The 17,568-nt window shown below is 47.1% G+C and overlaps 1 protein-coding gene across 3 annotated transcripts in view; it reads left to right on the plus strand.

Annotated features, from left to right (window-relative positions):
- Positions 1-17,568, plus strand: part of NBAS (NBAS subunit of NRZ tethering complex) — a 2,361,081-nt gene that overhangs the window by 384,199 nt on the left and 1,959,314 nt on the right. For all 3 annotated transcript variants that reach the window (XM_078647778.1, XM_078647779.1, XM_078647780.1), the window contains exons 12-14: positions 3,963-4,091; positions 9,083-9,146; positions 9,580-9,773. In XM_078647778.1, coding sequence (XP_078503904.1) covers positions 3,963-4,091; positions 9,083-9,146; positions 9,580-9,773 — 387 coding nt within the window. The remainder of the gene's footprint in view (positions 1-3,962; positions 4,092-9,082; positions 9,147-9,579; positions 9,774-17,568) is intronic.

The following is a 17,568-nucleotide window of genomic DNA, read 5'->3' on the forward strand; positions in this document are numbered from 1 at the left end:
GTAGGCAAAGGTTACCAAAGGTTACCATAGTCAAATAAAGGATTTGTCACCTTTCGCCATGCAGAGATGAAGGGGTGAAAAAATATACAAAACCTTGCTAACATGTAAATGGTCTTTAAAGACCTGTGAAGTACTCGGGTGTGGCTGCGATAATCTCTAAAACTGTCTGTGTGGGTGCGCGCCCGGTAAACTGTCTCACCCCGGGCTGACACACACGACATGTGCGTTGCACGCCTGCCTTCAAGCCCTCACTGCGAGGGCCAAGACTCCTGTTTGGGTGGGCCAGGCTCATGTTTGGGTGGGCCTAGCCCACCCGGCCCACCCGCTAGAACCGGGCCTGCAGCAGAGCCGGCTCGTTGGTGCCTTTGCACGGTTTGAAAGGTTTTCAGATCGGAACTGGGTCACACAAGTAGCTTTTGTTACCAAGAAACACCACGACATTTAATATTTATCCAGCAGAATTAACACACCTGGCCCAAATTTCTAGCACACAAAGGCAGCAGCATAAACTCACATTGACCTCTACTTTTTGCAGAACATAAATGCCAGCACTGCCTATTTTGGTGCGAGACCCCCTTTTGCAAACCACGAGGTATGTAACTTTATTTCCCTCCCATGTGAAATCTTGTCCACTGTAAAATGACAATTCCCTCAATTGTCTTTAAAGTCGGAGGTACACATTTTGGGGGTGGACCCGCAGGCCCTGCCCCCTCTGCCCCCTCTGCCCCTTCACTGTCTGCCATCACCGTGTCGCCTCTTCTCTCCTGCAGAATGTGGGGCATCTCCACACGCTGACAGTCCCCCAGCAGCTGACCTGCTGTAATTCAACCTGCCCAGCCTCGCCGTCAGCTGGGACTTTTAACCGCACACCCCGGAGGGCTCGCCCGCTGCCACCCAGCTCTGGAGCGACCTGTCCTGTGACATGCCTGATTTACAGGCTTTGGGGCGTCTGCCAGTCTCCCAGCCGCCACTTAACCCATTGCCGCACATAACAGAGCCTGCTGTCGCGTAAAGGAGCCCGGTGGCGCCTGGTATGCCTACATCACAGCCACAGACACTATTGCTAGAACTGGGCCGGCCGCCCCGGATTTGAAAAGTTCCAAAGAAATACAAAATCGAAAACAGTGACACACCGCATGAATCAATCAATCAATCAATCAGGGGTTGGTGAAGCACGCTAGTGTATTCCGGTGAGGGAGAGGATGAGCTGGCTTTCGTCGGCGTAGGATATGATGCTGAGCTCGTGCTGCCTGACGATGGTGGCGATGGGGGCCATGTAGATGTTGAATAGAGTCGGGCTCAGAGAAGATCCCTGGGGAACTCTGCAGATAATGTCAGTGGGTTCCGAGAAGAAAGGGGGGAGCATGACCCTCTGTGTTCTGCCGGAGAGGAAGGATCGGATTCAGTTGAGGGCGTCCCCCTGAATTCCCGCTTTGTGGAGCCTGGTGGTTAGTGTGCGGTGTGAGACAGTGTTGAAGGCTGCGGAAAGGTCCAGGAGGATGAGGGCTGCGGTGTGGCCCTGGTCGAGGAGCATGCGGATGTCGTCGGTGGCAGCGAGCAGGGCTGTCTCGGTGCTGTGGTTGCTGCGGAAACCGGATTGGGAGGGGCCCAGGATGCAGTTATCTTCGTTGAAGGGGGTCAGTTGGGGGTTTACGAGCCTTTCTGTAACTTTGGCGGCGAAGGGGAGGAGGGAGATGGGTCGGTAGTTCTTGAGGTCCGTTGGGTCAGCCGATGGTTTTTTGAGGAGGGGCTTCACTTCCGCTCATTTCCACTCCATGGGGCAGGTGCCCGGGCCAGGGAGGAGTTGATGGTGCGGGTTAGCTCGGGGGCGATTGACGTGGAGGCTCTGTTGAAGATGTGCGGGGGGGGCACGGGTCGATAGGGGCTCCTGAGAGACTTTTCTTCATGGTGGTGGTGATCAGTTCGATGGATGCAGGGTTCCAGGTGGTGATGGTTGGCGAGTGGGTGGTGGTGGGTGGAGGGGTGAAGGCAATAGTTGGCTCGCTGAAGTTGTCGTAAAGGGTCATTATTTTCTGGTGGAAGTAGGCGCTGAGCTTGTTGCAGAGATTTTGAGAGGGTGTGATGTCAGTGGCTTCGCATGAGCGTTTGGTGAGCTGCTTGACGACGTTGAAAAGTACCCTTATGTTGGATGAGTTGGTGTTGATTTTTTCCCTGATGAAGTTTCTTTTGGTGTCCCTTATCAGCTGGTGGTTGTTCTTAATGGCGATCTTGTGGTCGGTGTGGGCTTCAGTGGTCTTCTGGTTCCTCCACCTTTTTTCGAGGCGTCTGCAGGCAGTCTGGCCACATGAAATTTTCCACGCAGCTTCCTTACTGCCCACAGCGTCTATCAAGCTGAACTTCTGCAGCCATCGAGTATGCACGGTTTAATCAGGAGACATCCTGCAGTTGCATCGCACTTTAAAGTGAAAGCGCGATGCAAAAACAGGAGGAAAGCACACAGAGTCTGCGAGACCTAACAAGCGCGCGGTGGGAACGTATGAGGCAGAGGAGACACCATGCACGTGCATATGGCCTGTCTGTGGTCGCACATGGTTTGTCTCCCTTCACGCACCAAACACACAACAATAGTAGCGGAAATGTTCTTTCAACTGGTATTCATCAAATAGCCCCTGAAGCATGCTGAGGCAGTCCAGATTCACAAGTGAGTATGTGTGTACCATTAAACTACTGTGGCCCTCTGACGTGAGCAGTTCTGTGTTACCCGCATTGACTGTATCATGGAACAGACCCACAATTCCCTGGGGCAATCCCACTAGAAACTTGCATTGCTGAAACATTTCTTCTCACTGCCTCCAGATCTGAAAGCCCATCCTGTGGTAACAATGGCTCGCGACAGCTACTGCAAAAATCTGGGACACACTATCTGTGTCCCTAGGATCTGAAATCCATCTTCTAAGTTTCAGAAAACACTTGAAAGCCTGGATAGAATTTAATAACCCCAGGTGCTGTTACTGGGCTCTGTTAGTCCTACCGCACCTAGAAGCTTATGCGCATGACTGTTTTACAAATACCCCCTGACATAATATATCAAGAGTAAAGAGGTCTGTGGCAAGGCAGTTTGTATTTTGCCCGCAGTAAAAACTCTGGGTGGCAGTTTAATGTGTTGTTTAAAATTGTATTTATTGAAACACCACTGGAACAATAGAAATGACATTACAATGTGCAATATGGTTTTAAAATCAAGCACTATCCAATTCATTGCTGACACATTGCAATACCGACGACAGCTTCTCCCACTTACACGTTTAAATACCACTACCACAAACCTGTTCACAGGAGAGGGTCGGCCCAACAGACATCTACAGTATCTCGAGCACAACGCTGTGGCAGGGTCTGACCTTCAGTGCGGCACAGACGTGATCTTTCTACCTGAACCCTTGTCTTTGTTTAGCCCTGAGCCACTGCTCTCTCTAGCCAGTGAGCTTAACTTTAACCCCAGTGATTGATTGAAATTAAAAATCGAAAACGGTGACACACCGCATGTCACATGAAACTTACCAAGCTGCTTCCTTACTGCCAACAACGTCTGTCAAGGTGAACTTCTGCAGCCATCGAGTATGCATGGTTTAATCTGGAGACATCTCGCAGTTGCATCACGCTTTAAAATGAAAGCTCGATGCAAAAACAGGAGGAAAGCACACAGAGTCTGCAAGACCTAACAAGCGCGCGGTGGGAGCGTGTGAGGCAGAGGAGACACCATGCACATGCACATGGCCTGTCCGTGCACGCACATGGTTTGTCTCCCTTCCGAACCCAAGTCGACAACAGTAGAGTCTCGCCATGGCGAAGCAGCTGCGCTGCGTTCGCTAGGCGCGACCTAACCACTGAGAAAGCTAATAGATCTTGAATAGGTGAAACCTATTGGCTTTTCCAATGTTTGTTTAATTATCTAGTATTTTGCTTTTTTTGCTTCTAACCACAAATATTCTGTTTTTATCTAGGATGGAGTATTTAAGATGAGCCTTTCGCCGAATGGCTCTCTTTTGGCGGTCATTCATTTTTCAGGAAAGCTAACAGTCTGGAGAGTTCCCTCTCTAAAGCTTGAAGCTTGTTGGGATCAAGTTGATCAGGTATGGAGAGACATATTGGCACCAACCACATATCGTTATTTTTTGGTCCCTACTAACAGTAAAACCTTCAGAATGCTACTTTTCCAGTTGCATTGTATGTATTTTGTTACGTTCCATTCAAGAACTTGTTTCTCTTTTTTTATGATCCTTACCTTACGCTGTATGTCAGGTGCTTGCTTCCTTCATTTTGCCTTCATGAGAACGGCTTCACAAGCCTGCTTATAATGCTGAAGTATGTGTTTTGATTTTGACAGTCGTGTTTATTGATTTGATTTAAATATCTGTATATATGTTGAATTTTTGAACATGTATACATGTGTGTGATTTTGAAATTATATATACAGTAAAAAGCCACAATGGATGGAGTACTAGTTAAACCAAGATGGTCGGAGTAGGGACTAGAAGATATGATTGACACAACCTATATCAGTACATAATTGCAGAGACAGCAGTTACCAATACATGTTTGAAGTAGCAACAATGCTTATTACCAGAGCAGTTTAACTCAACTGTGAGACCCTACAACATTAAGCCTTTTTTTTACAGCACATTCTAATGGGATACTCCTTCCCACTAATTGCTCATATTATGACTTCTCAGGGTAGTGACTGGATCTCAACATTTTCAACTATATCTTTTCATCAGCAACAAATTGAAATCTTGTGATGAGAAGTCTGTATATGTCCAAGCATGTTCAGAAAATCGATTTTTAACGTTCGTACTTGTTCTTTTGCTTTGTAGACACCGTTAGACATCACTGTTCGCTGCCATTTTGCTCATTTAAACCTACAACATTTTTGTGGCCTAGTGACTGTGGAGGGGTTCTTTTTTTAACTTGATTTTTTTTTTTACTTAATCATTTTGTTATACTCTTAGGACCAGGGCTAAGAGTGGGGGGGTCTCTCAGAGGGGCGTGGTCAGTGTAATTAGGGGCGTGGCCTTAACAAACGTATGCTAAAAATCTGTGTTCAGCATAGTGTGCCGCCCGATTTGTATTTTTCTGTTTCTGTCATTGCATCCAGATATGTGAGACAACAAGTAACATCATACCTACAACAAGTAAGGACTATTGGTTTTGTCAATGGTTATTAGTTGCCTAAGATAAATAAACTGCAACTGTGGCTTGTTACATATAATATTGAAAACGCTTCCAATTAAAGCCCTGGTGACCCTACCACAATGTTGCTGTTTCAGAAAGAGAAGGGATATCCAGAAAGAAAATGACTCTTTAAAGGATTTTCCTTCCCCCACACTGCTCACCTGGAATGACGTCATGCCGTAACTTCTCCACTAGTGAGAAGTGAGCAGTGTGGGCTGCGTACATCGATGTGCTTGCTGTCTCGAAATGGGTCTCTATCTCCCTGGCACTTTTTTTCCGGACTGCTGTGACAGCAAACCGCTGTCACTGCAGTCCGGAAGAAAAAGTCCCGCCTGTGCCAGGGCTCAAAACAGAGCCCGATAGAGACCCGTTTCGAGGCCCCCTTTAAAAAACTGCCGGTGCTCAGACCCCTTGAGACCCGGCCCACTTAAAGCCCTGCTTAGGACCAACATGTGCATTCAGACAATACTCCATATTTCTGTTTCACATACTGTACGTCAGAGTCTCCCACAATAATCATGTTTTAGGATAATAGAGTCTCACCCATTTAATATTCAATTAGAAATGTAGACCTTCTAACAAAGGAAGCAACCAATCAGCTAGTGTTTGACCTCAAAGTAAAATCATAGTGGGCCCTAGATGTTTGTATGTCGGGTGCAGACGGACTAGATTTGGGCACAACAGTCTTCCAAGCCAATACAAAGGCTGCATCAAGAAACGAATCCTTAGCTGTGTGGGAAGCACCTCTTAGCCAAGCCGTAGTGACTCTCTGATTAGCCAACAAGAGCAGCAGAGACGCTAGCCTATGTTCCGGCCTGCCATAGTCCCCTGTGTGTCCCAGAAGGACTATTAAGAGAGTTAATTGTATAGGGTGACCCAAGATAGCTGTCAATTTGACTTCTACTTCAAGCCAGAAGCTGTATACCACAGGGAATTACCAGGCCAAGGGAAGGAAGTCCACTGTTTTGATTAGGCATCTTCGGCACTGCACACTTGCAGTTGTGTCAAATTTACACACCAGTTCAGCAGTGTAGTACGATCACTTGAAGACCCTGAAGTGTAAAAGCTTGTCTGTAGTTTGAAGAAATCAAGTTAACCTGCGCATAACAGTACACGCTTGTGTTTTTTGGGATCTCTTGTGCATGGTCACATTTCCATAATCGTTTAGAGGGAAGGTCAGGGATATCTCCCAAGGTTTCCACACATTTTATAAAGTCAGAAATCCTACTCCAGCAGGGCGTGTAAGACATACATATGTGATCATGCCCAGGGAAAGAGAGAGCTTTTCCAGCTGTATAATATTTGAGTTAATGAATTGTCCCCAGGGAAACGGATGTCCCATCCACGTGAACTCACACCGGTGTAATAATGTAACCACTTCCTGCTCCAGCGCTGGGGGTGACATGGGATTGTAGCAAGTCGCACGGCTAGGGAGTATAGTACGGTCATAGCCGACCCACGTGCAAGCATCCACAACGCACACTGTGCATCATGTTGTATGTATTTTAGCAAGCCAAACCTTGTATGTCCTACACAGGGAGATATCTAACTCCACGATTCTTTCCAAGGACAACCTTCATTCCTTCAATAACTAGCCCCTCTTTAGGAGGAACCCCCAAGGCGTTCGACTCCAGCACCATGTCAAAGGTCCTCCTCATCTTAACATCATCACCAGGACAGTGAGTACAAGGACAGTGAGTACAAAAAGGGGTCACACAAGAATACTTATACTTCTCCCCTTCCTCTCCTAATTCTACAGAATCTGTAGCCATCGCAGATAGGATTTCCTTACTCCAAGTCCTCAACAGCAGCAAGTGCTCTTGGCTTCTCCTTCCCTTACGAGCTAAGGTTGAGTTTAAGGCAAGTGCTATGCTATCTTAGGCTCCGAAAAAGCGGCTGCCGCCGCAGTGAGTACATTCCTGCCTGCCAGAGATCTGCATCAACTTACAACCATGGAGGTGATGAGTAGCAACGCTGGAGAGTTACACATCACCTACCCTCAGGTCTTTTGTGACCTTTAAAGAAGCATCTGTTATTCAACTTCCTCCTTCTGGTCACTGGCATCGCAGGGAATCTATGATTCCCGCCTACTCTAACACCTGCTGACTTCTGTGTAGTGGATAAAGCCTTTTAGTTCTGACTTGAAGGCGGAGGTGTCACCGTCCTATTGATAACAGTTATTTAAAATATACATAGCCTGAGCTTTGTCCCTCCCTACCTTTTCCTTGCCAATAGCAGTAATTCTGTCTTGCCACATGCTATTGGCTGTTTGGTGTATCAATTCCACCTGAGGGAGTATTTTACATCTGAAAAGTATTATTGCACATGAAAATATTTATCTTAGATTCATTGCTTGCAGAAAGGAATCTTATTTCTTAGGTTTTTCACTGTTTCACACATTTAATGTTTTTGTCAAGTCTTAAAATGTAAGCTAGACATATTTTCTTTGCCAATGCTTGCTTTCCAAGTGAGCCTTGAGAGCCATAAATAACACAGGAGCTTAAGGGTTCCTAAACTGATTTGTGTGTTTTTATGAGTATGTAAACACCACTTCAGTTCTCTGTCCTATCAGAATGAAAGTCAAACATAATGCACTTTTGATACACTTTGTTGTCTCAGATTGCCATCAAAGAGCTGTAAATCATTAACTAGCAAGTTTTTCTCTAGTTAAATTCTATTTAAATGTTTCTTGTTATCCCAGTAAGCAATTCACAGTAACTGTTTTTTTCCTGCTAAGCATTTTGCTGTAGATGTCAGCCGTGGTGTGATAGGGCCCTCATGGGACCTAATGCAACCAAGGAAATTGGACCCAGTCCCCAAGCTTGATAGTTAAAAAAAAAACTGCTGATAATTGGGTTGACGTGGTTACCTCACAGCCCCGGACCATAGTGCCACTGCACCCGCCCTACAATTGATAGCTACTCATTGCTGTCAGACCTTTTTGAGGCCGGTTGGTATATGGAACCAGGCACAAAACCCCACACTTGTATGTTGATTGACCTGCTGAAAACTTGAGACTTCACCAGAGTAGCTGGTGTGTAGGCAACAACTGCCCCTTTTTTTCCCCTGGTTGTATTTTGACTGGCCAGATGCTTCCAGAGAAGAGGGTGTCTGCCAGGAAATGCTGCTACGTCTCCAGATGCAATTAAAAACAACTGAACCTTCACTGTTTAGAAAATGTTATTTTACATTTCGTAAGTTGGTAATCAGGAAAGACGGCACTGTTCATTTCCTATTGTGCCCTGGTAGTTACACGAAACCTATTTACACTTTAGTTGGTGTGCTAATTACACTGCGAATAAATGGCCCCTTTTCCTGTCATCATTGCTCAGGTATGACTTGAGCTTGTTCCATAAAGGGTCTGTGAAGAGCTTGATGTGGGATCTGCTTTGAAAGTGTCCCATGGGTAACATTGGCTTTAATATTTATGAGTGTTTGTGGCAGACTTTTATTTTAAACATGCTCTATGGCCCTCTTGGGCTGTTTTAGCTTGTGTGCTGGTGAAAGAGCCATTATACACCGCTTTTCTTTCTATGCCACAGTCACAGGTTGAAAAGAGTTAGCAGTTTGGAAGGACATCTAGCATTTCACCCAGACATCTGGGCTGCTATTATAGATTTGTCTCTGAGGAAGCACTGTTGGCTAAGGCAGTGAGTGGGCTGAAGGGCTTCCAAATGATGGCCACGAGTGCCAGAGCAAAGGATTTCAGAATATACACTGAAATAAATACTTTGTCACTGAATCGAATGGGAATTGTTTACAGATTTGATGGACAGCCCTGCTGTATGCAGATGTAATCATTGTCCACCATGTCAACTGTTAATGAAACTGTATACTTTTTTCGCTTTCTATAACCAAAATGTGATCTATAATTTTTGTTCACTTCCAATAGCCAAAATTTGATGAGATCAACCCAAATTGGAGAACCTCAATCGAAAAAAGAAAGAAAATGAAAGGTAGGTACTCTAAGGTCAATTTACATTTTCGCATTGTGAGGACAACACTAGAGTAATAAGGCGTAGAACCCAGACAACCTTGTCTGTAACAGCAGCTTCTGTGTAGGGAGCAGAGAAGCGCCCTCTTGCGAAAGGAGAAGTTTTTTGTTGCTTTTCTCTAGGTGCGACTACCCTCCTGCTCCCTATCTTCCCATCAGGCTGGGAGGTGAGTTGCTGGAGGGGCTCCAGTGCTTCCCACCGGGACACCAGCACACACCGATTGGGCAGGGTTCTTGTGCCCACAGAAAGGCTCCCTCAGCGGTCCTGAAATTGTAGTTATTGCCACAAAAACAGGAGTATTCTGGTGGGTGCCCGGCCCTCAGAGTTCCTTTAAGGATGCTATATATTTTATTTCTTAAGCTCAGTTTAACACATTCTACCTGTGTCTCCCCAGAAAAGGAATCCTTGTATCCACTCATTGATGTGAACTGGTGGGCAGATAATGCTGTAATCCTGGCGCGCTGCTCCGGTGCTTTGACCGTCTCTTCGGTGAAAACCCTGAAAAACTTGCTGGGGAAGTCCTGTGAATGGTTTGAGCCCGCCCCACAGGTTACTGCTGCCCACGATGGCGGATTTCTGAGCTTGGAGGTAATCACATTTTATCAATGCACTTAGCAAATAAATACTTGATATGCAGTCAAATTTACACATTTTGTTGCAATGTGGAAGCAATATAGTTTTTATTTTAATTAATGTTCAGTTCATCTAAAAAGTGTGATTTAACTCCAAAACCGGGAAATGTGAATGAAAAGCGTGGGGAGTGTTTTCACACTATCCACATCTTATTTCCTAATATAACTTTAGTTTGCTCTGTTTACCCTTCACTCACCGACTGTGACTTCACAGATTAAAAATGTAAACGGATTGAATGAATGTTACTTTTGGAAATAGATTTGCGAAATTTAAGAGAGTGTTGTGCCACCTTTTCAATATTTTGTTAGAAGTGTTGATCTCACAAAACGCACATCCAAGAAAGATGCGTTTTTCCATTTATTAGTAATGAGAAGCTAAATGCACTCTTCTCTGAAAGCATTTCTATCATTCTACCAAAAGATTACTCAGGAGTATTCTAGTGGTGCCCCTGCATTTCCATGTTCACTAAACGGTTTCTTGAAGCACAATGATTTTGAGTTGGAGGGCGGGTCGTCAGAATTTGTGGGATCTGTGATTGGGCTGTTTTTTTTTTAATGTATTTACAAATATTTGTGCATCTAATTTATGGGCTATTCAGTGCTGGGGTTGCTTCTATTTTTAAGTGGGATGTTTGGCATATTTATCCTATTTATTACTTTATCTTGTATTATTAAGTTATGCAATAAGTAGGCATTTGGGGTTTTAGGTGTGCGCAGGGTTGTTTTTCGAATTGCATGTCTCATGCCATTTCATATGTGAAGGGAGATGGAGGTTTGGGAGGAGGTAATGTGAAAATGTGCCTGGTTGTGTCCAGAGATAAGGTAACCTAGACCTTAAGCACTGAGCAAGCTTTCACTGCCTTTGACCTGTTCTAAAGCACACAAGGCATTATCTAAGTTGAATTGCCTTTGTTTTCAGGTGAGCAGTGGTCTAGCTATTCTGCTCGCAGAAGCATAAGATGATCATTTCTCTGAGTTCCTCTGCATTTATCCTCCACCTCGCAACTTGCATTATGGATCAGAAAACGGCTTCTGTAAAATCGGTGCTCTCGATAGCCTTGTTGAACTGCCGGTCCTTACCGAGCCACGCCACTGAAATTCACTCCCTCATTTTGGACCATGAGCTAGATGTGTTGTTTTTAACGGAGACTTGGATCTCCTCCTGTTCGGGACCTGACATGGTCAGAGCTCTCCCCCCAGGTTTTCTCATGCTTCATCTGGACAGGCCTGTGGGGCGGGGTGGCGGAATTGGCATCCTTTATAGGGACTCGCTAGTTTGTAAAGCTCAGGATGGAGGAGTGAGCGACTGTGAGAGTTGTCAGTTCTCTCTTCGTGTGTCACCTACGGAATCCATGACGGGACTTTTGATCTACCGTCCACCTGGAACGCTGGGGAACTTTCCCAATTCCTTTGTAGAAACTGCAGCTCTTCTTGCCTCCTCCACGGGGAATTTTCTAGCCTTAGGGGATCTCAATATTCATCTTGATGACCCCTCCAACTCGCTGGGTGTAGAGTTGCAAGGCGATCTCAAAGCTTTGGGGATCAACCTGGCTAATTCGGGCGCAACTCATGGGAAGGGCCACCTGTTGGACCCCATATTTTCTAATTCGGTCTGCCTTAAAGCCTTGCCAGCGCTGGCTCTGCCATGGACAGACCACTTCATGGTGCCTGCCCAGTGGCAGTTCGATGCTCCTGTCGCACCAGCCCCGAGGGTATACACCGTAGAAAGAGCCTGGTCTAGGCTTCCAGTCGACACCTGGGCGTTACATCTGGAGGCGTCTCGGCCTCCACTTGGTACCAACCCGCTAGTTGCGGATGAGAATTTAAACATCTGGCTCACCAATTCGCTGGACACTCTCCTCCCCAAAAAGAAACAACTTTCTAAGGGTAAGAGAGTGGGATCTGCGCCCTGGTATACAACTGAGCTGAGGACATTAAGGAAGGGCTGCAAGAGGCTGGAGCGGACCTGGCGGAAAGACTGGAGTGAAACGAGCCGGAAACAATATCGGGCGGCTCTTAGTACCTATAAAGTCGCTATTCGGGCAGCTAAATCAGGGTTCTTTGAGGAGAGAATAGGCTCTGCGGCCAACTCCTCGAAGGAATCATTTAGGGTCATTAAAGAACTTCTGAAAACCCCCGAACCTCAGGTCATTCACGAGGACCCACGTGAGAAATGCTCAGAACTTGCCTCCTTCTTTAAAACCAAAATAGACAACATCTTGGCATCTCTTCCTAGGTTATCCGAGGAGGTACCCTTGGATGGTAATTCGGGACTTCAATCCAGGGTGCAATCAGCGGAGCTGGCCTCTCTTGGTCCCGTCACAGTGGAAGAAGTCCTCACAGTTTTGACGGCCATGAAAAGCGGCTCTCCGAAAGATCCTGCACCCATGAAGTACCTGAAGCAGGTAGCCCCCATCATCGGCGGTCCAGTGACGGACCTTATAAACCTGTCACTCACCCAAGGAGTGGTGCCCCCTAGTTGGAAAGGAGCGGTCGTTAAGGCACTCCTGAAGAAGCCTAACCTGGACCCAGCCGATCTTGCCAACTTTAGACCCATTTCCCTACTCCCCGGCCTTAGTAAGGTGGCGGAGAAGTTGGTGAATGGGTGCTTATCGGGCTTCCTGGAGTCCAACTCTCTTTTGGGTGACTCCCAAACAGGCTTCCGCCCCGGTCAGGGGACTGATACTGCCCTGTTGGCAGTCGTGGAGAATGCCAGGAGCATTTTGGATTCAGGGGGATCGGTGGCAGTGATCCTCCTGGACCTCAGTGCGGCATTCGACACCGTAGACCATCAGGTGCTTCTCCAACGGCTGTCGGGGGTGGGGGTCTCGGGGATGGCCCTCAAGTGGTTTGCTTCTTTTTTGGAGGGTCGGACATTTGAGGTATGGGAAGGCCATGAGAAATCATCTTCAGTTCCTCTCCAGTGCGGTGTGCCACAGGGCTCATCGTTGAGCCCTACTTTATTTAACATTTACATGGCCCCTCTGGAGAGTGTGGTACTGCCTCTGGGTATTAAGATCATCAGCTATGCTGATGATACTCAGTTGGTGGTAGGGCTTTCCCAGTCGGCTTACCATCCCGACCGGCTGCACACGTGTCTGGATAAGATCTTCACGTGGATGTGTAGCTCAGCACTCAAGCTTAACGGCTCCAAGACTGAGCTGATGTTACTGGGGAATTCCCCTCCCTCTTTACCACCTGGCAGTTGGCCTAGCTGCCTGGGAGTTGCCCCCACCCCCAAGCAGGAGATCAAGAGCCTGGGGGTGTGGTTGGAGCAGGACCTTTCCTTTAAGACGCACGCTAAAAAGACCGCAGGCGTGTGCTTTGGTCTGCTCCGATCAGCTCGGAAGATCTTACCTCTCCTCCCAGTCGCCTCTAGGAGGCTACTTATCCAGGGGCTTATCATCTCGCGGCTGGACTTCAGCAACGCGCTGTTTTTGGGTGCCCCAGAGTCCACCCTAACCAAATTGCAGCATGTGCAGAATGCGGCCGCCAGGCTCCTGACAGGCCTTCCCAGGGGTCAGTCAGCACGCCCTGCGCTGAAGGCGCTACACTGGCTCCCTGTGAGGGAGAGGGTGAGCTTTAAGGCACTTTGTTTGGCCCACAAAAGTTTGCAGGGGAAAGGCCCTCCGATCCTTCGGGATATGGTTCAACCTTACAAGGCCTTCCGTTCCCTCCGTTCTGATCATCAACACCTATTGCAGGTTTTGAGGGTAAGGAAGGCAAGAACTGGTGGTAGAAGGTTCTCCATAAATGTGGCCACCCTGTGGAACTCTCTCCCTTTTTACTTGCGTTCGGAACCGAGTTTTTTACGTTTCCGTAAACTTTTAAAAACCTATCTCTTTCCTGCCTAATTTTCTGTGCCTAGTAGGGTGGCGTTACCTCTCTGGATAAGCGCGGGGATGCCCAAGGGTAACCAGGCGCTATATAAAACTCAGTAATAATAATAATAATAATAATAACCACAGCGTTATCTCTAATGGATGGAGGGGAATCTTGCCTATCCCATTCTACCTTCTAACATGCCGGACCCTTTATAAGAGAAGGAAGGCCAGCAGGAGTGATCATTGCTTACAGATTTAGATAAAGCCTCCCTCCAATCCCTTGCCCCAGCTGTATGTAGGCTGGGGCCGCTCAGCCGTTGCCATGGTCTGGCTCTGATGATACGGGTAACAGGGAACTCAGAGCGAAGTCTGAAAATCTTCAACTACAATAAGGCTTTGATTAGGAAGTCACAGTATAACACCCTCCCTTTACAACAAGATAAATATTTGTGGCAAAACGTGACTGGTTTGGGACCACAGTGGCAGGGCAGTGCTCCTCAAACATGCATCTACGTTTGTGTCCCTGCAGTGTAATCAGAGGTACACCTTAATTATGGAGAATTACAAATGCATTACTTATGTAATGACAGGGCAAACAAATTAGTGCAGTTGTTCTCAAAGACTATTAATGACCACTAAGATTTCTGGAAAAGAAAATATTTTTGGGTCGACAACATAATATTGGTCATTACGGTTTTAAGGAGGATGCCAGAATGCTATCGTTCCTGTACTAGTTTGGACACCATGAACATTTACGTTACATATAGGGCTATGTAGGCCTTTTTCTGAGGAAAGTTGTGCCACTCTCTAGATTGGTTATCTTCCTTTTCTTTCCGATCGATGCTCCCAGTCGTACATTCCTCACCTTTAGATTGGTCCCAGGCATCAGGCTGGATCTGGAAGCTTTTCAGCAATGCCCTGGCATGCCGCTAGGTGCTGCCATGTAGTTTCTTGCTGGCTTTGTAACAGCATGGAAATGATGCAGCAGAGCTGCATATATAAGTGTCGCCCCTGTACGTTGAAGTCAGTTCCCTTGTTCCTCTGCCTTCCGACCAGGATCCAGAACTTTGATCTCACATTCGTCAACCATCTATAAGAACAAGAACTTGTGTGCTAGGGAACTGTGTCCCTTCCAAAAAAGTCAGGCTTCAAGGTAAGCTGTGATTGCAGAAAACAGATGTCGGTCATTGACCAACACGAGGTGTGCCTCTGGTGTCTGGGCTCAGGACATGACTCCAAGTCGTACAACAGGGAGACTCTGTGCACTCTAAGAGGACCTGGGCATGTCATCAAGCTTCAAAAGAAGTAAAATGCTTTGCCTAGATCTTGCTCCAGGTCACGGGCGTTAGCTTGGTCTCGCTCTCACTCTTGGGGCTGCTTTTTCGAGAGGTCTACCTTACGGTTGAAGTCTTCCAGTAAGTCTAAATCTAAGTCAGAAAGAAAACACAAATAATTGAAGCAGGACGCATCCCCATCCCACTACTGTATGTCCATTGAGAAGTCACAATGCTAGTCAGTCTCCTCTGGTGTCTCCCAAATGCATAGCTGATTCCCTTAGCTGATCCTGATGTCTAGAGTTTAATGGGCTATTGGCAATGCCATAGCAAATAGAGAGTTTCCGATAAGCCATGCAGCAGATTTTAAGCACTTATCCGGCTCCCTCTGGTGCACCTCCAGGCCCCAAGGATTAACAGCGGCTTCCAGTCGAGTTACTGCCAGTGGGCATTTCCCAGTGCTGATTGACCCTGTGGACCCGGTTCTGGGTCCAGTAACGACTCCAGTACATATGCCTGCTCCAGTGCCTATACCTGTACTGGGCCGCCACTCCTTAATACAGAGATTTCTGCTTCAGAAGAAGACCTGATACAAGTCAAATGTTCTACCCCAAACTGACTTCAGTCCAGTCCCAACCAAAGTCGCGCTACAAAATTACTGAAGTGCAACCGACTGTCCTACAGTCTTAACTGATGCCTTTTACAGCCGCAATCGTGCTGCCAGAGGCTCCATTTTTCTTTGGTCCATCTTTCTGAACAAAGGTACACTGCCAGAGGGAAATAAATGCTGGGGTTTAGGATGGTGATCTTTACCCTCATTATAATGATGACAATTTCTATACAGCCTTTCAAGAGGCCAGTGGGCTTGATACCTCCCTTGTTTTGGGGTTGGTGTTGCCACTTGGGACACCTACTGAAGAGAGTGTCATTTGAGGTTGTGGTCCAAAGGGCTAATGAGGTCCTGGATTTGCAAGTGGTTTCTGTTGAATATAAAGCCGACTGTTCTCACAGAAATTGTAAAACCAGAACTTGCCACATCTAAGTCCTTCCTTTCCTTCTACGAGGCCCTCACGATTCTTTGATGGGCACTTGTTCCAAACCATGTTCCTGTCCGTCATTACATTTTCATGTGGCCAAATGTCACAAGCCACCACCTGGTGACCTTGATTTTCTCACTGAGCACCCTCCTCCAGAGAAGTGGAGGCATTTGGCAGGAAGTTTAACCTTAAGTCTTTTCCTACGACTCCTCCAGTTAGGGTGTCCAAGCAGGATCAGGCTTGTTCTCTTCTGCCAGCCTGATTTATAAAAAAAAAAAGACGTTTTTTTTTTTTAAGCTGATCTTCTATAGGCATGGCCTTTGTGATATGGCAAGCAAGATATCTTGATAGCGGTTGCAGGAGCCCTTAGGGCCTCTGGCCACAAACGGTACATTATGGCTAAGATGCAGCCACGTTCATGATTTAGGCTGGCCTAAACACCCCTGTTTGGGAAGGGCAGTTGGCCCCAGCTTTGTGCTGCTCTGTCACACATGGATGCGTTCCATGGGATTTTCTGGAGATGTGCAGTCTTCTCTCATAGACATGCCCTTTGATGGATCATGCCTTTTTGGTGAAAAAAGATGATTCTGCCCTTGAGCGTTTTAAGGATAGAAGAGATAAGGCACACTCTCTGGGAGTGTTGACCCCAGCCAAGCAGATCCCACATCAGTTTTGAATGTTTGGGGCTAGGCGTTCAGACAGCACTAGTCACCCCGATCCATGACAGCAGTCACCTCTGTACTTTTTGAAGACCGGGGATGAAGGTCAGGGAGACAATGCGGTGATCACCAGGGACACCTGCCCTCCCACTCCTGGTTACCTGTGGCAACTTCCTCTATGCCATTTTAGATTGCCCTTAGCGGAAAACACCCATCATGTTGGGGACAGGATTAAATGTTTCCTCTGAGGATGACGATAGATCACATCTGACAGATGGGTCACATAGATTGTTCAGTATGGCTATAACCCTCCCTGTTCTGTCTGGTGTAAGTGCCAAACCACTGACATTTCTGCCTTCCACTAGCAAACTTGAATGAATCGTTCACTCTAAATGCTGTTAAAAAGACAAAGTGACACTGAAAATAGTGCTGCTTGGTGTGACCTGGGCTCATCCCCTGGCTCGAGTGGATGCTGGTTGAGGAGCAGGGCAGTTGTGGGCAGCAACATAAGGGGCCCTGGCATAACCAGAGGCATGTTTGGACTTTGGTGATGGCAACAGAGGAAAGGAGAGGCAACAACTGGCCAGAGTCCATATTTCAGAGTGCCCTTGTGGGGCATTGGGCATGTGTGCCCCACAGTACTTTGGTGGTATAGAAGGGGCCGCAGATGCTTGGGCGGCCCCTTCTGTAATACAGATAGCGTTAGTGCAACATGTGCGCCAGCGCTATCCCAAGAGGGCTTCACCTCATTAGCATGGTGCGTGGCCCCCTGCAAATGAGGCAATCCCTTTGCCTCTTCGCCCGCGTCGTATTATGGAAGCGGTCACAGAAGCGAACATGCCTTTAGGAGGCACACTGAAAGTGCACTACAACAAAGGTGGTGCACTTTAAGTGCTCCTCCTAAACGCTGCTATCTGGAGGGGGGAAATAGGGTCCCCTGCCCTCCCCACAGACAGC

Source organism: Lissotriton helveticus, chromosome 6, assembly GCF_964261635.1.
Source record: "Lissotriton helveticus chromosome 6, aLisHel1.1, whole genome shotgun sequence".
In the NCBI taxonomy this organism is placed as follows: Eukaryota; Metazoa; Chordata; class Amphibia; order Caudata; family Salamandridae; genus Lissotriton; species Lissotriton helveticus.